The sequence below is a fragment of the Rana temporaria genome, chromosome 7, assembly GCF_905171775.1.
Source record: "Rana temporaria chromosome 7, aRanTem1.1, whole genome shotgun sequence".
NCBI classification, from domain to species: domain Eukaryota; kingdom Metazoa; phylum Chordata; class Amphibia; order Anura; family Ranidae; genus Rana; species Rana temporaria.
The window spans coordinates 208,979,839-208,997,879 of NC_053495.1; the positions used below are offsets into that span (position 1 = coordinate 208,979,839).

Genomic DNA, 18,041 nt, shown 5'->3' on the forward strand with positions numbered 1-18,041 from the left:
GTATACACACACAGTATACACACACACAGTATACACACACACAGTACACACATATAGTATACATAGACAGTATACATACACAGTATACACACACAGTATACACACACGCATACAGTATACACACAGTATACATGCACACAGTATACACACACTGAAAAGGTACTGGAGAGGCGGGGCAGCTATAATCTTGGGATTTTTTTTAAAAACACAGATTTTTACATGCTGTCCCTGGTTTTACTGAGGCTGGCAACCCTGATGGGGCCCCCTAGTGGCATGGGGCCCATGGGCAGTGCCCAAATGGTCAGTCCGCCCCTGCTTGGTGAGCATCTCGGGTCAGCAGAGCCCAATTAAAAGAAGATTATATTTCCCCCTCTCCATGATAGTTATCTAGAAGGATGCTGCACCTGTCCCCCGGCGCCTCTAAACTGAGAACCGAGCGATCGAAACACCGCCGATGGCTCGGTTCTTACAGCTGCCCAAGCAGAGATCTGTCAAATCAGCATCTCTCCTCTCTGCTCCTCCTCGCTCACTGGAGCGCTAAGCTGCGGAGGGGGCAGGGAGCTCGCTAAAAGGCTGAGACAGGTGTCAGTCCAGGCACCTGGCCAATCCAGACTTCCACTGTCGGGATGACGCGGTGCCTGGACCGATATCCTTGACGTCAGCGGAGAGCGAACTTCAGACCGCTCTATGCTGAAAACGGGCCACAGGAGCGCAAAACGGATTGCACTCCTGTGACCCAGAGGAGAAGCCCAGCCAAACGAACTCAGACTGGACTTCTCCTTTAAGTAGCCGACCCCAGGCTTTGGCATGTTTTCTTGTGAGCGGAGAACGTAGGGACAATTCACCCATCTGTCAGGAGGAGTGAATAGAAGTAGGGAAAGGTTCATTGGAATATAAAGATCTATATAGAGAAATCAGGACCTCCTTCCTCCTGCTGGTGACCCCTCTAGTGATATAAAGATCTATAAAGAGGAATCAGGACCTCCTTCCTCCTGATGAAGACCCCTCTAGTGATATAAAGATCTATATAGAGGGATCAGGACCTCCTTCCTCCTGATGAAGACCCCTCTAGTGATATAAAGATCTACATAGAGGAATCAGGACCTCCTTCCTCCTGATGAAGACCCCTCTAGTGATATAAAGATCTATATAGAGGAATCAGGACCTCCTTCCTCCTGCTGGTGACCCCTTTAGTGATATAAAGATCTATATAGAGGAATCAGGAACTCCTTCCTCCTGATGAAGACCCCTCTAGTGATATAAAGATCTATATGGAGGAATCAGGACCTCCTGATGAAGACCCCTCTAGTGATATAAAGATCTGTATAGAGGGATCAGGACCTCCTTCCTCCTGATGAAGACCCCTCTAGTGCTATAAAGATCTATAGAGGAATCAGGACCTCCTTCCTCCTGATGAAGACCCCTCTAGTGATATAAAGATCTATATAGAGGGATCAGGGCCTCCTTCCTCCTGATGAAGACCCCTCTACTGATGCACCCACAATTCTACGTGATTCTGCCTGGCCGCACTGTTTGCTTATTTTGCAATCCTCTGATATGAGCGCCCCACGTTTTATTCTTCTGTAGTTCTGATGAGCACTGCCTCCCCCCCCCCTCCCCCACATTGTACTCTATGAGAAGATTCTTGATCACTAAGTGCATTATTTTACATTTAGAAGCCTTGAAGTGCAATTTCCGCTGCTTTGACCAATTCTCTAACCAGGCTGAATCATGGTCCGTAATTTAGCTTTTATCCCCTTTGATGAAGCGCGGCAGGCTGTGCAAAATGCGTTAGTCCATGTATTTCTGGTGCTGTTGATCATTAAAGAAGATTTCCTGCGTTCCAGATGAGTGGAAATCTCTTGCTATGAATTTGCTTATTGTATCTGATGGGCCAAGGGGGCGGCGGCATCTCTACCGATTGTTGATGTTGGTTGTTTTGTTATTTACATCGCAGAGAAAGAATTATATCGCTACAATTATATGATATAAACCTGTTTTCTGTGGCGCCCCCTCTGCCGCCATCTCCTTGCCGCCGCGCATGCTCCATGCCCAGACACCCCCGGCTGATCGAGAGTCGCTCCGTGCCCAGACACCCCCTGGCTGATCGAGAGTCGCTCCGTGCCCAGACACCCCTAGCTGATCGTGAGTCGCTCCGTGCCTAGACACCCCCCGGCTGATCAAGAGTCGCTCCGTGCCCAGACACCCCTGGCTGATCGAGAGTCTCTCCGTGCCCAGACACCCCCAGCTGATCGAGAGTCGCTCCGTGCCCAGACACCCCCGGGTGATCGAGAGTCGCTCCGTGCCCAGAAACCCCCAGGTGATCGAGAGTCGCTCCGTGCCCAGACACCCCCCGGCTGATCGAGAGTCGCTCTGTGCCCAGAAACCCCCGGCTGATCGAGAGTCGCTCTGTGCCCAGAAACCCCCGGCTGATCGAGAGTCGCTCCGTGCCCAGACACCCCCGGATGATCAAGAGTCGCTCAATGCTCAGACACCCCTGGCTGATTGAGAATTGCTCCGTGTCCGGATACCCCTAGCTGATCGAGAGTCACTCCGTGCCCAGACACCCCGGGCTGATCGAGAGTCACTCCACACCCAGACACCCCCGGCTGATCAAGAGTCACTCCACACCCAGACACCCCCGGCTGATCAAGAGTCGCTCCGTGCCCAGAAACCCTCGGCTGATCATGAGTCGCTCCATGCCCAGAAACCCTCGGCTGATCATGAGTCGCTCCATGCCCAGATATCCCCCGGCTGATCGAGAGTCGCTCCATGCCCAGACACCCCCTGGCTGATCAAGAGTCGCTCCGTGCCCAGACACCCCCCCGGCTGATCGAGAGTCGCTCCATGCCCAGACACCCCCTGGCTGATCAAGAGTCGCTCCGTGCCCAGACACCCCCCGGCTGATCAAGAGTTGCTCCGTGCCCAGACACCCCCGGATGATCAAGAGTCGCTCCGTGCCCAGACACCCCCGGATGATCAAGAGTCACTTAATGCTCAGACACCCCTAGCTGATCGAGAGTCGCTCCGTGCCCAGACACCCCTAGCTGATCGAGAGTCGCTCCGTGCCCAGACACCCCCAGGTGATCGAGAGTCGCTCCGTGCCCAGACACCCCCGGCTGATCGAGAGTCACTCCGCACCCAGACACATCAAGCTGACCGAGAGTTGCTCTGTGCCCAGACACCCCTGGCTGATCGAGAGTCGCTCCGTGTCCAGACACCCCCGGCTGATCGAGAGTCACTCCACACCCAGACACCCCCGGCTGATCGAGAGTCACTCCACACCCAGACACCCCCGGCTGATCGAGAGTCACTCCACACCCAGACACCCCTGGCTGATCGAGAGTCGCTCCGTGCCCAGACACCTCAAGCTGATCGAGAGTCGCTCCGTGCCCAGACACCTCAAGCTGATCGAGAGTCGCTCCGTACCCAGACACCCCCGGCTGATCGAGATATCTAGACACCCCTAGCTGCCGTATTGTTGGTGTCAGTGGAAGGACTAGTGCCCCATCACTGGCGTCAGTGGGGGGGGGGGAATAGTGCCCCGTTGGCATTGGTGTTGGTGGGAGGAATACTGCCCCATTGTTGGTGTCAGCGGAAGGAATCGTGCCCCATCATTGGTGTCAGTGGGACCAGGCTGTGCCCAGTGGGAGTAAACAATGCCCCATCTTTGGTATTAGGGAGAGAAATAGTTGGTGCCAATGGGTGGAATAGTGTCCCATCATTGGTATCAGTGGCAGGGATAATGCCTCAAGGACCGCATAAAGTTATGCAAAGGGCCACATCTGGCCCCCGGGCTGCACTTTGGAGATCACAATTATAGAGCTTCCAGGGCTGCTGGTGGTTTTTCGAATTTGGGGCCCATCAGCTTGTTAGGCTGTGAGGAGCTTCACAAAACATTCTTTGCTCATTTCAGAGGCTGAAGAGTTTTTTAGGAAGATTTTTCCATACCAATACTAGGACATTCCCTCATCTCTAATAGAGACGTTGTCCATGGTAACCAATTGGATTCATTCTTTTAGCAATTCCTTTAGCAATCAAGGAATCTAATAGGCTGCTATTGGCGGTAGTCGCCGTTCTCCTCTAGTCGGGTAGTTGGATAGGTTGTTTCCTGTCTGATCACATGGCTGGGATTCCGTTTGGGTTGTTTTTTCCATGGATCTACGGCACTAATTCCCAGAGCCTTCAGGAACTCTCTCTTTTTGAATGGAACTCCATATGTCCATCTAAAGATAAAAGGCAAGGAGCACCGGAATTGGCACCTTAAAGACTCATTAAATTTTAGCTTAAACTATTGAGCTCTGTTAACACCAGGCTTAACAGGGTCACAGCTTCTTAATGACTCTTACACCTGTCACCTCAATTGTACATACATCAGGTTCTAATTACCTTCTAAAACACACTAAATGGTTACTTACCAGATAAAAAGAATGAGAGGGGCCCATAGAACAGGGAGGGAGGAAGGAGAGGGGTCACATGGACAACAGTTAGAGGGAGAAGAGGACAAGGGACAGAGGGAGGAGAGGGGTCACAGGACAGAGGGAGGAGAGGGGTCACAGGACAGAGGGAGGAGAGGGGTCACAGGACAGAGGGAGGAGAGGGGTCACAGGACAGAGGGAGGAGAGGGGTCACAGGACAGAGGGAGGAGAGGGGTCACAGGACAGAGGGAGGAGAGGGGTCACAGGACAGAGGGAGGAGAGGGGTCACAGGACAGAGGGAGGGGAGGGTCACAATACAGGGGACAGAGGGAGGAGAGGGGTCACAGGAGAGGGGTCACATAACAGGGGACAGAGGGAGGAGAGGGGTCACAGAACAGGGAACAGAGGGAGGAGAGGGGTCACAGGACAGGGGACAGAGGGAGGAGAGGGGTCATAGTACAGGGGACAGAGGGAGGAGAGGGGTCACAGAACAGAGGGAGGAGAGGGGTCACAGGACAGAGGGAGGAGAGGGGTCACAGGACTGAAGGAGCAGAGGGGTCACAGGACAGAGGGAGGAGAGGGGTCACAGGACAGAGGGAGGAGAGGGGTCACAGGACAGAGGGAGGAGAGGGGTCACAGGACAGAGGGAGGAGAGGGGTCACAGGACAGAGGGATGAGAGGGGTCACAGGACAGAGGGAGGGGAGGGTCACAATACTGGGAACAGAGGGAGGAGAGGGGTCACAGGACAGGGGACAGAGGACAGAGGAAGGGGAGGGTCACAATACAGGGAACAGAGGGAGGAGAGGGGTCACAGGACAGAGGGAGGAGAGGGGTCACAGGACAGAGGGAGGAGAGGGGTCACAGGACAGAGGGAGGAGAGGGGTCACAGGACAGAGGGAGGAGAGGGGTCACAGGACAGAGGGAGGAGAGGGGTCACAGGACAGAGGGAGGAGAGGGGTCACAGGACAGAGGGAGGAGAGGGGTCACAGGACAGAGGGATGAGAGGGGTCACAGGACAGAGGGAGGGGAGGGTCACAATACTGGGAACAGAGGGAGGAGAGGGGTCACAGGACAGGGGACAGAGGACAGAGGAAGGGGAGGGTCACAATACAGGGAACAGAGGGAGGAGAGGGGTCACAGGACAGAGGGAGGAGAGGGGTCACAGGACAGAGGGAGGAGAGGGGTCACAGGACAGAGGGAGGAGAGGGGTCACAGGACAGAGGGAGGAGAGGGGTCACAGGACAGATGGAGGAGAGGGGTCACAGGACAGAGGGAGGAGAGGGGTCACAGGACAGAGGAGGAGAGAGGTCACAGGACAGAGGGAGGAGAGGGGTCACAGGACAGAGGGAGGAGAGGGGTCACAGGACAGAGGGAGGAGAGGGGTCACGGGACAGGGGACAGAGGGAGGAGAGAGGTCATAGGACAGGGGACAGAGGGAGGAGAGGGGTCACAGGACAGAGGAGGAGAGGGGTCACAGGACAGAGGGAGGAGAGGGGTCATAGGACAGGGGACAGAGGGAGGAGAGAGGTCATAGGACAGGGGACAGAGGGAGGAGAGGGGTCACAGGACAGAGGAGGAGAGGGGTCACAGGACAGAGGGAGGAGAGGGGTCATAGGACAGGGGACAGAAGGAGGAGAGGGGTCACAGGACAGAGGAGGAGAGGAGTCAAAGGACAGAGGGAGGAGAGGGGTCACAGGACAGAGGAGGAGAGAGGTCACAGGACAGAGGGAGGAGAGGGGTCACAGGACAGAGGGAGGAGAGGGGTCACGGGACAGAGGGAGGAGAGGGGTCACGGGACAGAGGGAGGAGAGGGGTCACGGGACAGAGGGAGGAGAGGGGTCACGGGACAGGGGACAGAGGGAAGAGAGAGGTCATAGGACAGGGGACAGAGGGAGGAGAGGGGTCACAGGACAGAGGAGGAGAGGGGTCACAGGACAGAGGGAGGAGAGGGGTCATAGGACAGGGGACAGAAGGAGGAGAGGGGTCACAGGACAGAGGAGGAGAGGAGTCAAAGGACAGAGGGAGGAGAGGGGTCATAGGACAGAGGGAGGAGAGGGGTCACGGGACAGAGGAAGGAGAGGAGTCAAAGGACAGAGGGAGGAGAGGGGTCACAGGACAGAGGGAGGAGAGGGGTCATAGGACAGAGGGAGGAGAGGGGTCATAGGACAGGGGACAGAGGGAGGAGAGGGGTCACAGGACAGAGGAGGAGAGAGGTCACAGGACAGAGGGAGGAGAGGGGTCACAGGACAGAGGGAGGAGAGGGGTCACAGGACAGAGGGAGGAGAGGGGTCACGGGACAGGGGACAGAGGGAGGAGAGAGGTCATAGGACAGGGGACAGAGGGAGGAGAGGGGTCACAGGACAGAGGAGGAGAGGGGTCACAGGACAGAGGGAGGAGAGGGGTCATAGGACAGGGGACAGAAGGAGGAGAGGGGTCACAGGACAGAGGAGGAGAGGAGTCAAAGGACAGAGGGAGGAGAGGGGTCACAGGACAGAGGAGGAGAGAGGTCACAGGACAGAGGGAGGAGAGGGGTCACAGGACAGAGGGAGGAGAGGGGTCACGGGACAGAGGGAGGAGAGGGGTCACGGGACAGAGGGAGGAGAGGGGTCACGGGACAGAGGGAGGAGAGGGGTCACGGGACAGGGGACAGAGGGAAGAGAGAGGTCATAGGACAGGGGACAGAGGGAGGAGAGGGGTCACAGGACAGAGGAGGAGAGGGGTCACAGGACAGAGGGAGGAGAGGGGTCATAGGACAGGGGACAGAAGGAGGAGAGGGGTCACAGGACAGAGGAGGAGAGGAGTCAAAGGACAGAGGGAGGAGAGGGGTCATAGGACAGAGGGAGGAGAGGGGTCACGGGACAGAGGAAGGAGAGGAGTCAAAGGACAGAGGGAGGAGAGGGGTCACAGGACAGAGGGAGGAGAGGGGTCATAGGACAGAGGGAGGAGAGGGGTCATAGGACAGGGGACAGAAGGAGGAGAGGGGTCACAGGACAGAGGAGGAGAGAGGTCACAGGACAGAGGGAGGAAAGGGGTCGCGGGACAGAGGGAGGAAAGGGGTCACGGGACAGAGGGAGGAGAGGGGTCATGGGACAGGGGACAGAGGGAGGAGAGGGGTCATAGGACAGGGGACAGAGGGAGGAGAGGGGTCACAGGACAGAGGAGGAGAGGGGTCACAGGACAGAGGGAGGAGAGGGGTCATAGGACAGGGGACAGAAGGAGGAGAGGGGTCACAGGACAGAGGAGGAGAGGAGTCAAAGGACAGAGGGAGGAGAGGGGTCATAGGACAGGGGACAGAGGGAGGAGAGGGGTCACAGGACAGAGGGAGGAGAGGAGTCAAAGGACAGAGGGAGGAGAGGGGTCACAGGATAGAGGGAGGAGAGGGGTCATAGGACAGGGGACAGAAGGAGGAGAGGGGTCACAGGACAGAGGAGACAGGTCACAGGACAGAGGGAGGAGAGGGGTCACGGGACAGAGGGAGGAGAGGGGTCACGGGACAGAGGGAGGAGAGGGGTCACAGGACAGGGGGCAGAGGGAGGAGAGGGGTCGATCCCAGCATCCGCCTTTCCTCCCTCTGTCCCCTGTCCTATGACCCCTCTCCTCCCTCTGTCCCATGTCCTATGACCCCTCTCCTCCCTCTGTCCCCTGTCCTATGACCCCTCTCCTCCCTCTGTCCTGTGACCCCTCTGTCCAGTGACCCCTCTCCTCCCTCTGTCCTGGGACCCACCCCAGTACAGTGTCCTGTACTGGTATCGCTGACTCAACCTCCCCCCTCTCCAATCACCAGTGCGGACTGCTGAGAGAATCGGGGGGCGGATTGGTACCTTAGATTGTAAGCTACTTGAGGGCAGGGACTGATGTAAATGTACAATATATACATATGTAAAGCACTGCGTAAATTGATGGCGCTACAGAAGTACCGGAAATAAATAAATAAATAAAACATCACTTTTGGGGGGGACGGATCCTTTAATAAAACATTTCTGCCCCGAGCCCCTTCCAGAGAACTCACCGATGTAGAAGTTGGTCGCCGTCCTCATCTGCCGGTGCTTCGATATGACGTAGATGACCAGAGAGTTCCCAATCAGCCCCACCAACATGATCAGGGCGAAGAAGAGGGGCACCAGCCAGGCGTCGGTGAGGAACGGCGGCGTTCCGGTCTCGGTCCGGTTCACCAGAGATTCGTTGATTCGGCTGGCGTTCCCCGAAAAGCTGCCGTTCATGTATTCCCAGGGAAGGTTCAGCACCTCGTCCAGCATCTCCTCGCCCAGCGCCATCAACGAAGACCCCCCAAAAAAAATATTTGGCGAAAAAAAACAAAAAACGTTGGATCAGAACCAATACGCCTTCTGTCACAGGGACTCCGCCAAGCGCGTCGGGATCCTACGGGGTAAATGACCGCGCTATATCAAGATGCCACTCAACGCCGTATAATCCTTCTTCCTCTTAGAAAAACATTTTCCCCCCAAAAAAAAGTCAAAAGAAAGCCGTCGTGGTCGTAAGAAATAGGCAGACTTTCCGCTTTCACTGCCCGGGGCGCCGTGACGCCAAAGAACCGGATCGAACGACCTCCAGGAAGGTCGGAGATTGGTCAGTGCTCCTTGGCTGGCGTCTGTCGGAGAACATACTTCTTCTGCCCCCCCCCCCGCCGGCCCCGGCAGAGATCGGACTTACATTCTCTGCTCAGAACTGGAATGGAAATGACAACTCTCCGCTGATTTATAGTGAGAGACGCACGTGGAAGGAGAGCGCGCGAGCGCGGGAGAGAGAGATGCAGAGACCCTCGTAGACCGTTGCCCGGCAACAGCATCAGCATCCCATTTGTTTTCTGTCTTGATGGGACGCATTATATCCCTCCGTAAGTCACAAACAGAAACAAAGCCTCCGACCGGCAGGGATAATTCATCTCGTCATTGTTTTACAGAATGAACAGGCGCAAGCGGGCCCCGGGCCCCCCCTCCTGACAGAAGGGCCCCCCCCCCTGACAGAAGGGGTCCCCCCCATACAAGAATTATATATGATGTGAATGTACAATGTATATTGACAGCGCTATACAAGTACCTAAAAGAATAATAATAAAACAATATAAACAAATTCCAGCGGAACCTTGGATTACGAGGATAATTCGTTCCAGGAGAACGCTCGTAATCCAAAACACTTGCATATCAAAGCGAGTTTCCCCATAGCAGTCAATGAAAACGAAAATAATTTGTTCCGCATTGACTTCATTGGCATGTGGCCAGGGGTGGAGGGGGGCACTGGAGAGCCTCGGAAATACAGTGGAACCTTGGATTATGAGTTTAATGCGTTCAAGGAGAATGCTCGTAATCCAAAGCGAGTTTCCCCATAGAAGCCAATGGAAAGGAAAACATTGACTTCTATGGCATGCAATACCGCATGTGGCCAGAGGGAGGGGGGCGCTGGAGAGCCTCAGAAATACAATGTAACCTCAGATTACAAGCATAGGCCCAGATTCAAAAAGCACTTACGCCGACGTATAACAAGTTACGCCGACGTAAGTGCAAATGTGCGCCATCGTATCTGTGCGCCAGACCCACAAACAGATAGGCGCCTAAAACCAGGCTATACCCCGCCGACGTATCTTGCTTACGCCGGCGTAGGGTGGGCGCACATTTAGGCTGGGTGCATGGTGCCGCTCCCATTGATTAGCCATTCAAACATGCGAATGAGGGAAATACGGCGATTCACGAACCTGCGTGCGCCCGACGCAGGCTACGCGGGATGCGCGTAAGTTGTACGTCCGGCGTAAAGTTATTCCCCATAAAGGAGGTGCAACCCGGCAGCAGACATGCTCAGGTCTGCACCAGGGAACACAAGCCGACGTATTTTATGTTGGACTTGTGTCTGGCTGGGCGTAGGTTACGTTCACGCGGTCCACAGTGATCCGGCGTAGTTTAGGCAGTTGTACCGACGTGGTTGTGAGCAGGCGCAGGGGGATGCGTCCACGTCACGGCGGATGCGCAGTTCGTGATATGTATCTGTCTGGTGCTCGGCCCATCATTTGCATGGGGTCACGCCTCATTTGCATGGGTCACGCCCACCTTCACCTACGCTGGCGTACGCCTTCGAATCCCACGCCACGCTGGCGCAGCGTTGGGAGCACTGGCTTGCTGAATGCATTGCTTGCCTCTCTGCGCTGCGTTGGCGTAGCGTACATAGGTTACTCTACGGCGGCGTAATGTGCGCCCACACTCTGTGAATCCGGGCCAAAATCCGTTCCAGGAGAATGCTCGTAATCCAGCCCCCTCCATGTACATCTTTTGTGGCCCCGGCGCTGGCAGATCGTTGGGGGTCACAAAAGACATGCCTGGTCTAAACCCATTGGCAGGGCCGCCATCAGGAATTATGGTGCCCCTTACACAGCTTCAGGCATGGGCCCCCTGGAGCAGAGAATCGGGGGTATGTGCTGCCGCCTGAAATTGAGAAGCGGGGGGGGGGGGGGTGGGGTGCCGCCGTTAATTGAGAAATTTGAGAAAGCGGGGGGGCCTTTACAAAAAAAAAAAAAAAGAAATAAGGAAAGATATATATATAAAAAAAGGGGGACCTCTTGGCCCTTTAATAAAAAGAAAAAAAAAAAAAAAAAAATATATATATAAAACAAATATTTTTTTTTTTTTTTTTTTTTTTTTAAATATTTTTTTTTATTAAAAAAAAGGGGGGTTGCCATCCGGGGCCCTGGGGAACTCTGGGCCCTTTAATAAAAAAAAAATAGAAAAAACGAAACCTCTGGGCCATTTTAATATATATATAAATGTTTTATAAAAATAAATTACAAAAAAAGGGAGGTTGCGATCCGGGACCCTGGGGACCTCAGGGCCATTTAATAATAAAAAAAAAAAATATATATTTAAATTTATAAAAAATAAATAAAAAAAGGGGGGTTGCCATCCGGGGCCCTGGGGACCTCTGGGCCCTTTAATAAAAAAAATACATATATAAAAAAAAAGAAAGAAAAAGAAAAAAGAAAAAAATGAAATAATTTTTATTTTTTTTTATAAAAAAAAGGGGGGTTGCCATCTGGGACCCTGGTGACCTTCGGACCCCTTACAACAAAAAAAAAAGGGGGTTGCCACCCGGGCCCCTGGGAACCTCCGGGCCCCTTACAGGTGTACTGCCTGTACCCCCTTGATGGCGGCCCTGCCCATGGGTCCTCAACCTGTGACCCTCCAGCTGTTGCAGAACTACAAATCCCATGAGGCATTGCAGGGCTGACCGTTACAAATATGACTCACAAAGGCATGATGGGACTTGCAGTTCTGCAACAGCTGGAAGACCCCAGGTTGCGCACCCCATGAATTAGCGTTGTGTTCCTATCTGTATGAATGTCCCCCTTAAGCCCCCTGTGCAGGCTGTAGGTTGGTAGAGTGACCTGAGCCTAGGGTCGTCTTAATAGCATCATGGGCCCCTGGGCAAAGTAATGCTTTAGGGCCCCTACAATGATGACAGTGCAGGTAAACAGACATCAAGTAGGTAGAAGACAGACTGCCTCCCCTGTGTATCCATCACTCTCAGTGCCATCATGGGGCCCCCAATTTCGGGGGAAGGGTGGGCTCAAGAACCAGCTGCTTTGGGGAAAGTGCAGGGGCCCCCTCCCATGCAGCTGGGGCCCCTGGGCAGTGCCCAGGTGTGCCTTCTCATTAAGACAGCCCTGCCTGAGCCCGGAGTCCTTCGTTAACCGTGATTGTTTTTCTGTGCGCATCGGAAGGAACGCGCTGTGAGGTCGCCGAGCGCTCGCGGGAAACACTCAATAAATACATCCGCAACGCATTTCCCAACAACTCTTCTCCTTGAAAGCCTCGCCGAGCGGATTTCTGATTAAATCCTGGAAATACTCGGATCGATTCTGAGGAAAACGCCGAGCTATACGCAGCCCGTCCCCCGCTGACCCCTCTTCTATATATATCAACCGCCTAGCCGCCGCCCCCAGCTACAGTACACCAAGTTCCCCGACACAGAACAAGCATGCGGCCAGTGAAGGCAGAGCTCCTGAGCTGTATACTTATTGTAAGTTCATCAGACGACTTCATGGCAAATATATCCACTTCACCTCCGGAAGATTTACCCCCCTTCACGACCAGGCCATTTTTTTATTTTTATTTTTGCTTTTTGGCACTGCGCTATTTTAACTGGTAACTGCGCGGTCGCGCAACGCTCTACCCAAATACCGTTTTTAAAAAAAACTCCACAAAAAAAAGTTTTTTTCTTTTGGAGGTTTTTGATCACCACTTGTTTTTTTTTTTTTTGCACTGTAACCCTTTCATGCCTAAGATTATTTCTGACATTTGTTGTTTACAGGTTAAAATCCGCATTTTTTGCTCAAAAAATTACTTAGAACCCCCAAAACATTTTATACAGGGGTCGACAATATCCGGGCGCCAGGTCGCAATTGCGACAAGAAATTGTGACCCGGCGCTCGCGCCCGCCGGTAACTGAGGCCGCGGCTTTGTGGGCTGCAAGGCCGCAAAGCCGCGGCCTCAATTACCGGCCGCATTGGGCCCGCGTTTTCTGGCTCCTAACTTTTTTTAGCTGGCTTCTAGATTCCAAGCAAATTGGTCAAACCCTGATTTTATTAGCTGGATTCAGGTACCTTGCCGCATCTTTGCGGCGGCGTAGCGTATCGTATTTACGCTACGCCGCCGTAAGTTAGCTAGGCAAGTGCTGTATTCACAAAGTACTTGCCTGCTAAGTTACGGCGGCGTATCGCAAATGGGGCCGGCGTAAGCGCGCGTAATTCAAATTAGGCTGAGGGGGCGTGTTTTATGTTAACGGGGGGTGACCCGACGTGATTGACGTTTTTTTTACGAACGGCGCATGCGCCGTCCCTGTACATATCCCAGTGTGCACTGCGGCAAAGTACGCCGCAAGGACGTATTGGTTTCGATGTGGACATAAATTACGTCCAGCCCTATTCACGGACGACTTACACAAACGACGTAAAATTTTCAAATTTCGACGCGGGAACGACGGCCATACTTAACATTGGCTGCGCCACCTAGGGGGCAGCTTTATCTTTAGGCGGCGTATCTCTTACGGAAACGGCGTATCTTTTCTTGCGACGGGCGCACGTACGTTCGTGAATAGGCGTATCTAGGCATTTGCATATTCTACGCCGAACTCAACGGAAGTGCCACCTAGCAGGCCTCTGCGGTTTTTATTTTTTGCGCTATAAACAAAAATAGAGCGACAATTTAGAAAAAAATGCAATATTTTTTACTTTTTTCTATAATAAATATCCCCCAAAAATATATAAAAAAAGTTTTTTCCCTCAGTTTAGGGCGATACGTATTCTTCTACCTATTTTGGTAAAAAAAAAATCACAACAAGCGTTTATTAAAAGGTTTGCGCCAAAAGTTATAGCGTCTTCAAAATAGGGGGTAGTTTTATGACGTTTTTATTAATATTTTTTTTTTACTAGTAATGGCGGCGATCAGTGATTTTTATCGTGACTGCGACATAACGGTGGACACTTCGGACATTTTTGACGCTGTTTTGCGACCATTGTAATTTATACAGCGATCAGTGCTATTCAAATGCACTGATTACTGTGAAAATGCCTCTGGCGGTAAAGGGGTTAACCAGGAGGGGGCGCTGTAGGGGTTAAGTGTGACCTAGGGAGTGATTCTAACCGTAGGGGGGATGGGCTGTGTGTGACACGTCACTGATCGCTGCTCCCGATTACAGCGGAGATCGGTGTCATTGTCACCAGGCAGAGCAGAGAGATGCTTTGTTTACATCAGTGTCTTCCTGCTATAGCTCTCCGTGAGACGATCGCAGTCCGCGGGACCCATGGTCGGGCTCACGGAGCTCGCGGGCAGGGGAGCGAGAGCGCCGGCGGCAGCACGCACGCAACCACACAGCGGCATTTTAAAGGGGACGTACCTGTACGCCCATATGCCTGTCCGTGCCATTCTGCTGACGTAAATTGGCGTGTGGCGCCGGCGGTCCTTAAAGACCGCCTAACGCTGATTTACTTTGGCAGAATGGCACGGCTGGGCACAGGCAAGTACAGGTACGTCGCCTTTATGAGCCCAGCCGTGGGTCGCACGTGCGCGACCCGGTCCGAAGCTCCGTGACCGCGCCCGCAGGACCCGATCGGTTCACAGGAGCTGAAGAACGGGGAGAGGTGAGTGTAAACACACCTTCCCCATTCTTCTGTGTGGCAGTGACACTGATCGTCTGTTCCCTGATATAGGGAACGACGATCAGTGACGTCACACGTCCAGCCCCGCCCCCTACAGTACGAGTCTCTCGTGCTCGGAGTCTCTCGTGCTCGGAGTCTCTCGTGCTCGGAGTCTTTTGTGCTCGGAGTCTCTTGTGCTCGGAGTCTTTTGTGCTCGGAGTCTCTTGTGCTCGGAGTCTCTTGTGCTCGGAGTCTCTTGTGCTCGGAGTCTCTTGTGCTCGGAGCCTCTTGTGCTCTGAGCCTCTTGTGTTCGGAGTCTCTTGTGCTCGGAGTCTCTTGTGCTCGGAGCCTCTTGTGCTCGGAGCCTCTTGTGCCTCTTGTGCTCGGAGTCTCTTGTGCCTCTTGTGCTCGGAGTCTCTTGTGTTCGGAGTCTCTTGTGCTCGGAGCCTCTTGTGCCTCTTGTGCTCGGAGTCTCTTGTGCTCGGAGCCTCTTGTGCTCGGAGCCTCTTGTGCTCGGAGCCTCTTGTGCCTCTTGTGCTCGGAGTCTCTTGTGCTCGGAGCCTCTTGTGCTCGGAGTCTCTTGTGCTCGGAGTCTCTTGTGTTCGGAGCCTCTTGTGCTCGGAGCCTCTTGTGCTCGGAGCCTCTTGTGCTCGGAGCCTCTTGTGCCTCTTGTGCTCGGAGTCTCTTGTGCTCGGAGCCTCTTGTGCTCGGAGCCTCTTGTGCTGGGAGCCTCTTGTGCTCGGAGCCTCTTGTGCTCGGAGCCTCTTGTGCCTCTTGTGCTCGGAGTCTCTTGTGCTCGGAGCCTCTTGTGCTCTGAGCCTCTTGTGTTCGGAGTCTCTTGTGTTCGGAGTCTCTTGTGTTCGGAGTCTCTTGTGTTCGGAGTCTCTTGTGTTCGGAGTCTCTTGTGCTCGGAGTCTCTCGTGCTCGGAGTCTCTCGTGCTCGGAGTCTTTTGTGCTCGGAGTCTCTTGTGCTCGGAGTCTTTTGTGCTCGGAGTCTCTTGTGCTCGGAGTCTCTTGTGCTCGGAGTCTCTTGTGCTCGGAGTCTCTTGTGCTCGGAGCCTCTTGTGCTCTGAGCCTCTTGTGTTCGGAGTCTCTTGTGCTCGGAGCCTCTTGTGCTCGGAGTCTCTTGTGCTCGGAGCCTCTTGTGCTCGGAGCCTCTTGTGCTCGGAGCCTCTTGTGCTCGGAGCCTCTTGTGCCTCTTGTGCTCGGAGTCTCTTGTGTTCGGAGTCTCTTGTGCTCGGAGCCTCTTGTGCCTCTTGTGCTCGGAGTCTCTTGTGCTCGGAGCCTCTTGTGCTCGGAGCCTCTTGTGCTCGGAGCCTCTTGTGCCTCTTGTGCTCGGAGTCTCTTGTGCTCGGAGCCTCTTGTGCTCGGAGTCTCTTGTGCTCGGAGTCTCTTGTGTTCGGAGCCTCTTGTGCTCGGAGCCTCTTGTGCTCGGAGCCTCTTGTGCTCGGAGCCTCTTGTGCCTCTTGTGCTCGGAGTCTCTTGTGCTCGGAGCCTCTTGTGCTCGGAGCCTCTTGTGCTGGGAGCCTCTTGTGTTCGGAGTCTCTTGTGTTCGGAGTCTCTTGTGTTCGGAGTCTCTTGTGTTCGGAGTCTCTTGTGCTCGGAGCCTCTTGTGCTCGGAGTCTCTTGTGTTCGGAGTCTCTTGTGTTCGGAGTCTCTTGTGTTCGGAGTCTCTTGTGCTCGGAGCCTCTTGTGCTCGGAGCCTCTTGTGCTCGGAGCCTCTTGTGCTCGGAGTCTCTTGTGCTCTGAGTCTCTTGTGCTCGGAGTCTCTTGTGTTCGGAGTCTCTTGTGTTCGGAGTCTCTTGTGTTCGGAGTCTCTTGTGCTCGGAGTCTCTTGTGCTCTGAGCCTCTTGTGCTCTGAGCCTCTTGTGCTCGGAGTCTCTTGTGCTCTGAGCCTCTTGTGCTCGGAGTCTCTTGTGCTCGGAGTCTCTTGTGCTCGGAGTCTCTCGTGCTCGGAGTCTCTTGTGTTCGGAGTCTCTTGTGCTCTGAGTCTCTTGTGTTCGGAGTCTCTTGTGTTCGGAGCCTCTTGTGTTCGGAGTCTCTTGTGCTCTGAGCCTCTTGTGTTCGGAGTCTCTTGTGCTCGGAGTCTCTTGTGTTCGGAGTCTCTTGTGCTCGGAGTCTCTTGTGTTCGGAGTCTCTTGTGTTCGGAGTCTCTTGTGCTCGGAGTCTCTTGTGTTCGGAGTCTCTTGTGTTCGGAGTCTCTTGTGTTCGGAGTCTCTTGTGCTCTGAGCCTCTTGTGCTCGGAGTCTCTTGTGCTCGGAGTCTCTTGTGTTCGGAGTCTCTTGTGTTCGGAGTCTCTTGTGTTCGGAGTCTCTTGTGCTCTGAGCCTCTTGTGCTCGGAGTCTCTTGTGCTCGGAGTCTCTTGTGTTCGGAGTCTCTTGTGCTCTGAGCCTCTTGTGCTCGGAGTCTCTTGTGTTCGGAGTCTCTTGTGTTCGGAGTCTCTTGTGCTCTGAGCCTCTTGTGTTCGGAGTCTCTTGTGTTCGGAGTCTCTTGTGTTCGGAGTCTCTTGTGCTCGGAGTCTCTTGTGCTCTGAGCCTCTTGTGTTCGGAGTCTCTTGTGTTCGGAGTCTCTTGTGCTCGGAGTCTCTTGTGCTCTGAGTCTCTTGTGTTCGGAGTCTCTTGTGCTCGGAGTCTCTTGTGTTCGGAGTCTCTTGTGTTCGGAGTCTCTTGTGCTCGGAGTCTCTTGTGCTCGGAGTCTCTTGTGTTCGGAGTCTCTTGTGCTCGGAGTCTCTTGTGCTCTGAGCCTCTTGTGTTCGGAGTCTCTTGTGTTCGGAGTCTCTTGTGTTCGGAGTCTCTTGTGCTCTGAGTCTCTTGTGTTCGGAGTCTCTTGTGTTCGGAGTCTCTTGTGCTCGGAGTCTCTTGTGTTCGGAGTCTCTTGTGTTCGGAGTCTCTTGTGCTCGGAGTCTCTTGTGCTCTGAGCCTCTTGTGCTCGGAGTCTCTTGTGCTCTGAGTCTCTTGTGTTCGGAGTCTCTTGTGCTCGGAGTCTCTTGTGCTCTGAGTCTCTTGTGTTCGGAGTCTCTTGTGTTCGGAGTCTCTTGTGTTCGGAGTCTCTTGTGTTCGGAGTCTCTTGTGTTCGGAGTCTCTTGTGCTCTGAGCCTCTTGTGTTCGGAGTCTCTTGTGTTCGGAGTCTCTTGTGTTCGGAGTCTCTTGTGCTCTGAGTCTCTTGTGTTCGGAGTCTCTTGTGTTCGGAGTCTCTTGTGCTCGGAGTCTCTTGTGTTCGGAGTCTCTTGTGTTCGGAGTCTCTTGTGCTCGGAGTCTCTTGTGCTCTGAGCCTCTTGTGCTCGGAGTCTCTTGTGCTCTGAGTCTCTTGTGTTCGGAGTCTCTTGTGCTCGGAGTCTCTTGTGCTCTGAGTCTCTTGTGTTCGGAGTCTCTTGTGTTCGGAGTCTCTTGTGTTCGGAGTCTCTTGTGTTCGGAGTCTCTTGTGCTCTGAGCCTCTTGTGTTCGGAGTCTCTTGTGCTCGGAGTCTCTTGTGCTCTGAGTCTCTT

The 18,041-nt window shown here is 53.9% G+C and overlaps 1 protein-coding gene across 1 annotated transcript in view; it reads right to left on the reverse strand.

Annotated features, from left to right (window-relative positions):
• LOC120946130 (G-protein coupled receptor 54-like) overlaps positions 1 to 9,151 on the reverse strand; it is a 29,644-nt gene extending 20,493 nt beyond the window's left edge. Inside the window, exon 1 of the mRNA XM_040360923.1 lies at positions 8,429 to 9,151. Within this exon, the coding sequence (XP_040216857.1) occupies positions 8,429 to 8,693 (265 nt within the window). The 5' untranslated portion in view covers positions 8,694 to 9,151. The remainder of the gene's footprint in view (positions 1 to 8,428) is intronic.
• Positions 9,152 to 18,041: the final 8,890 nt, after the last annotated feature.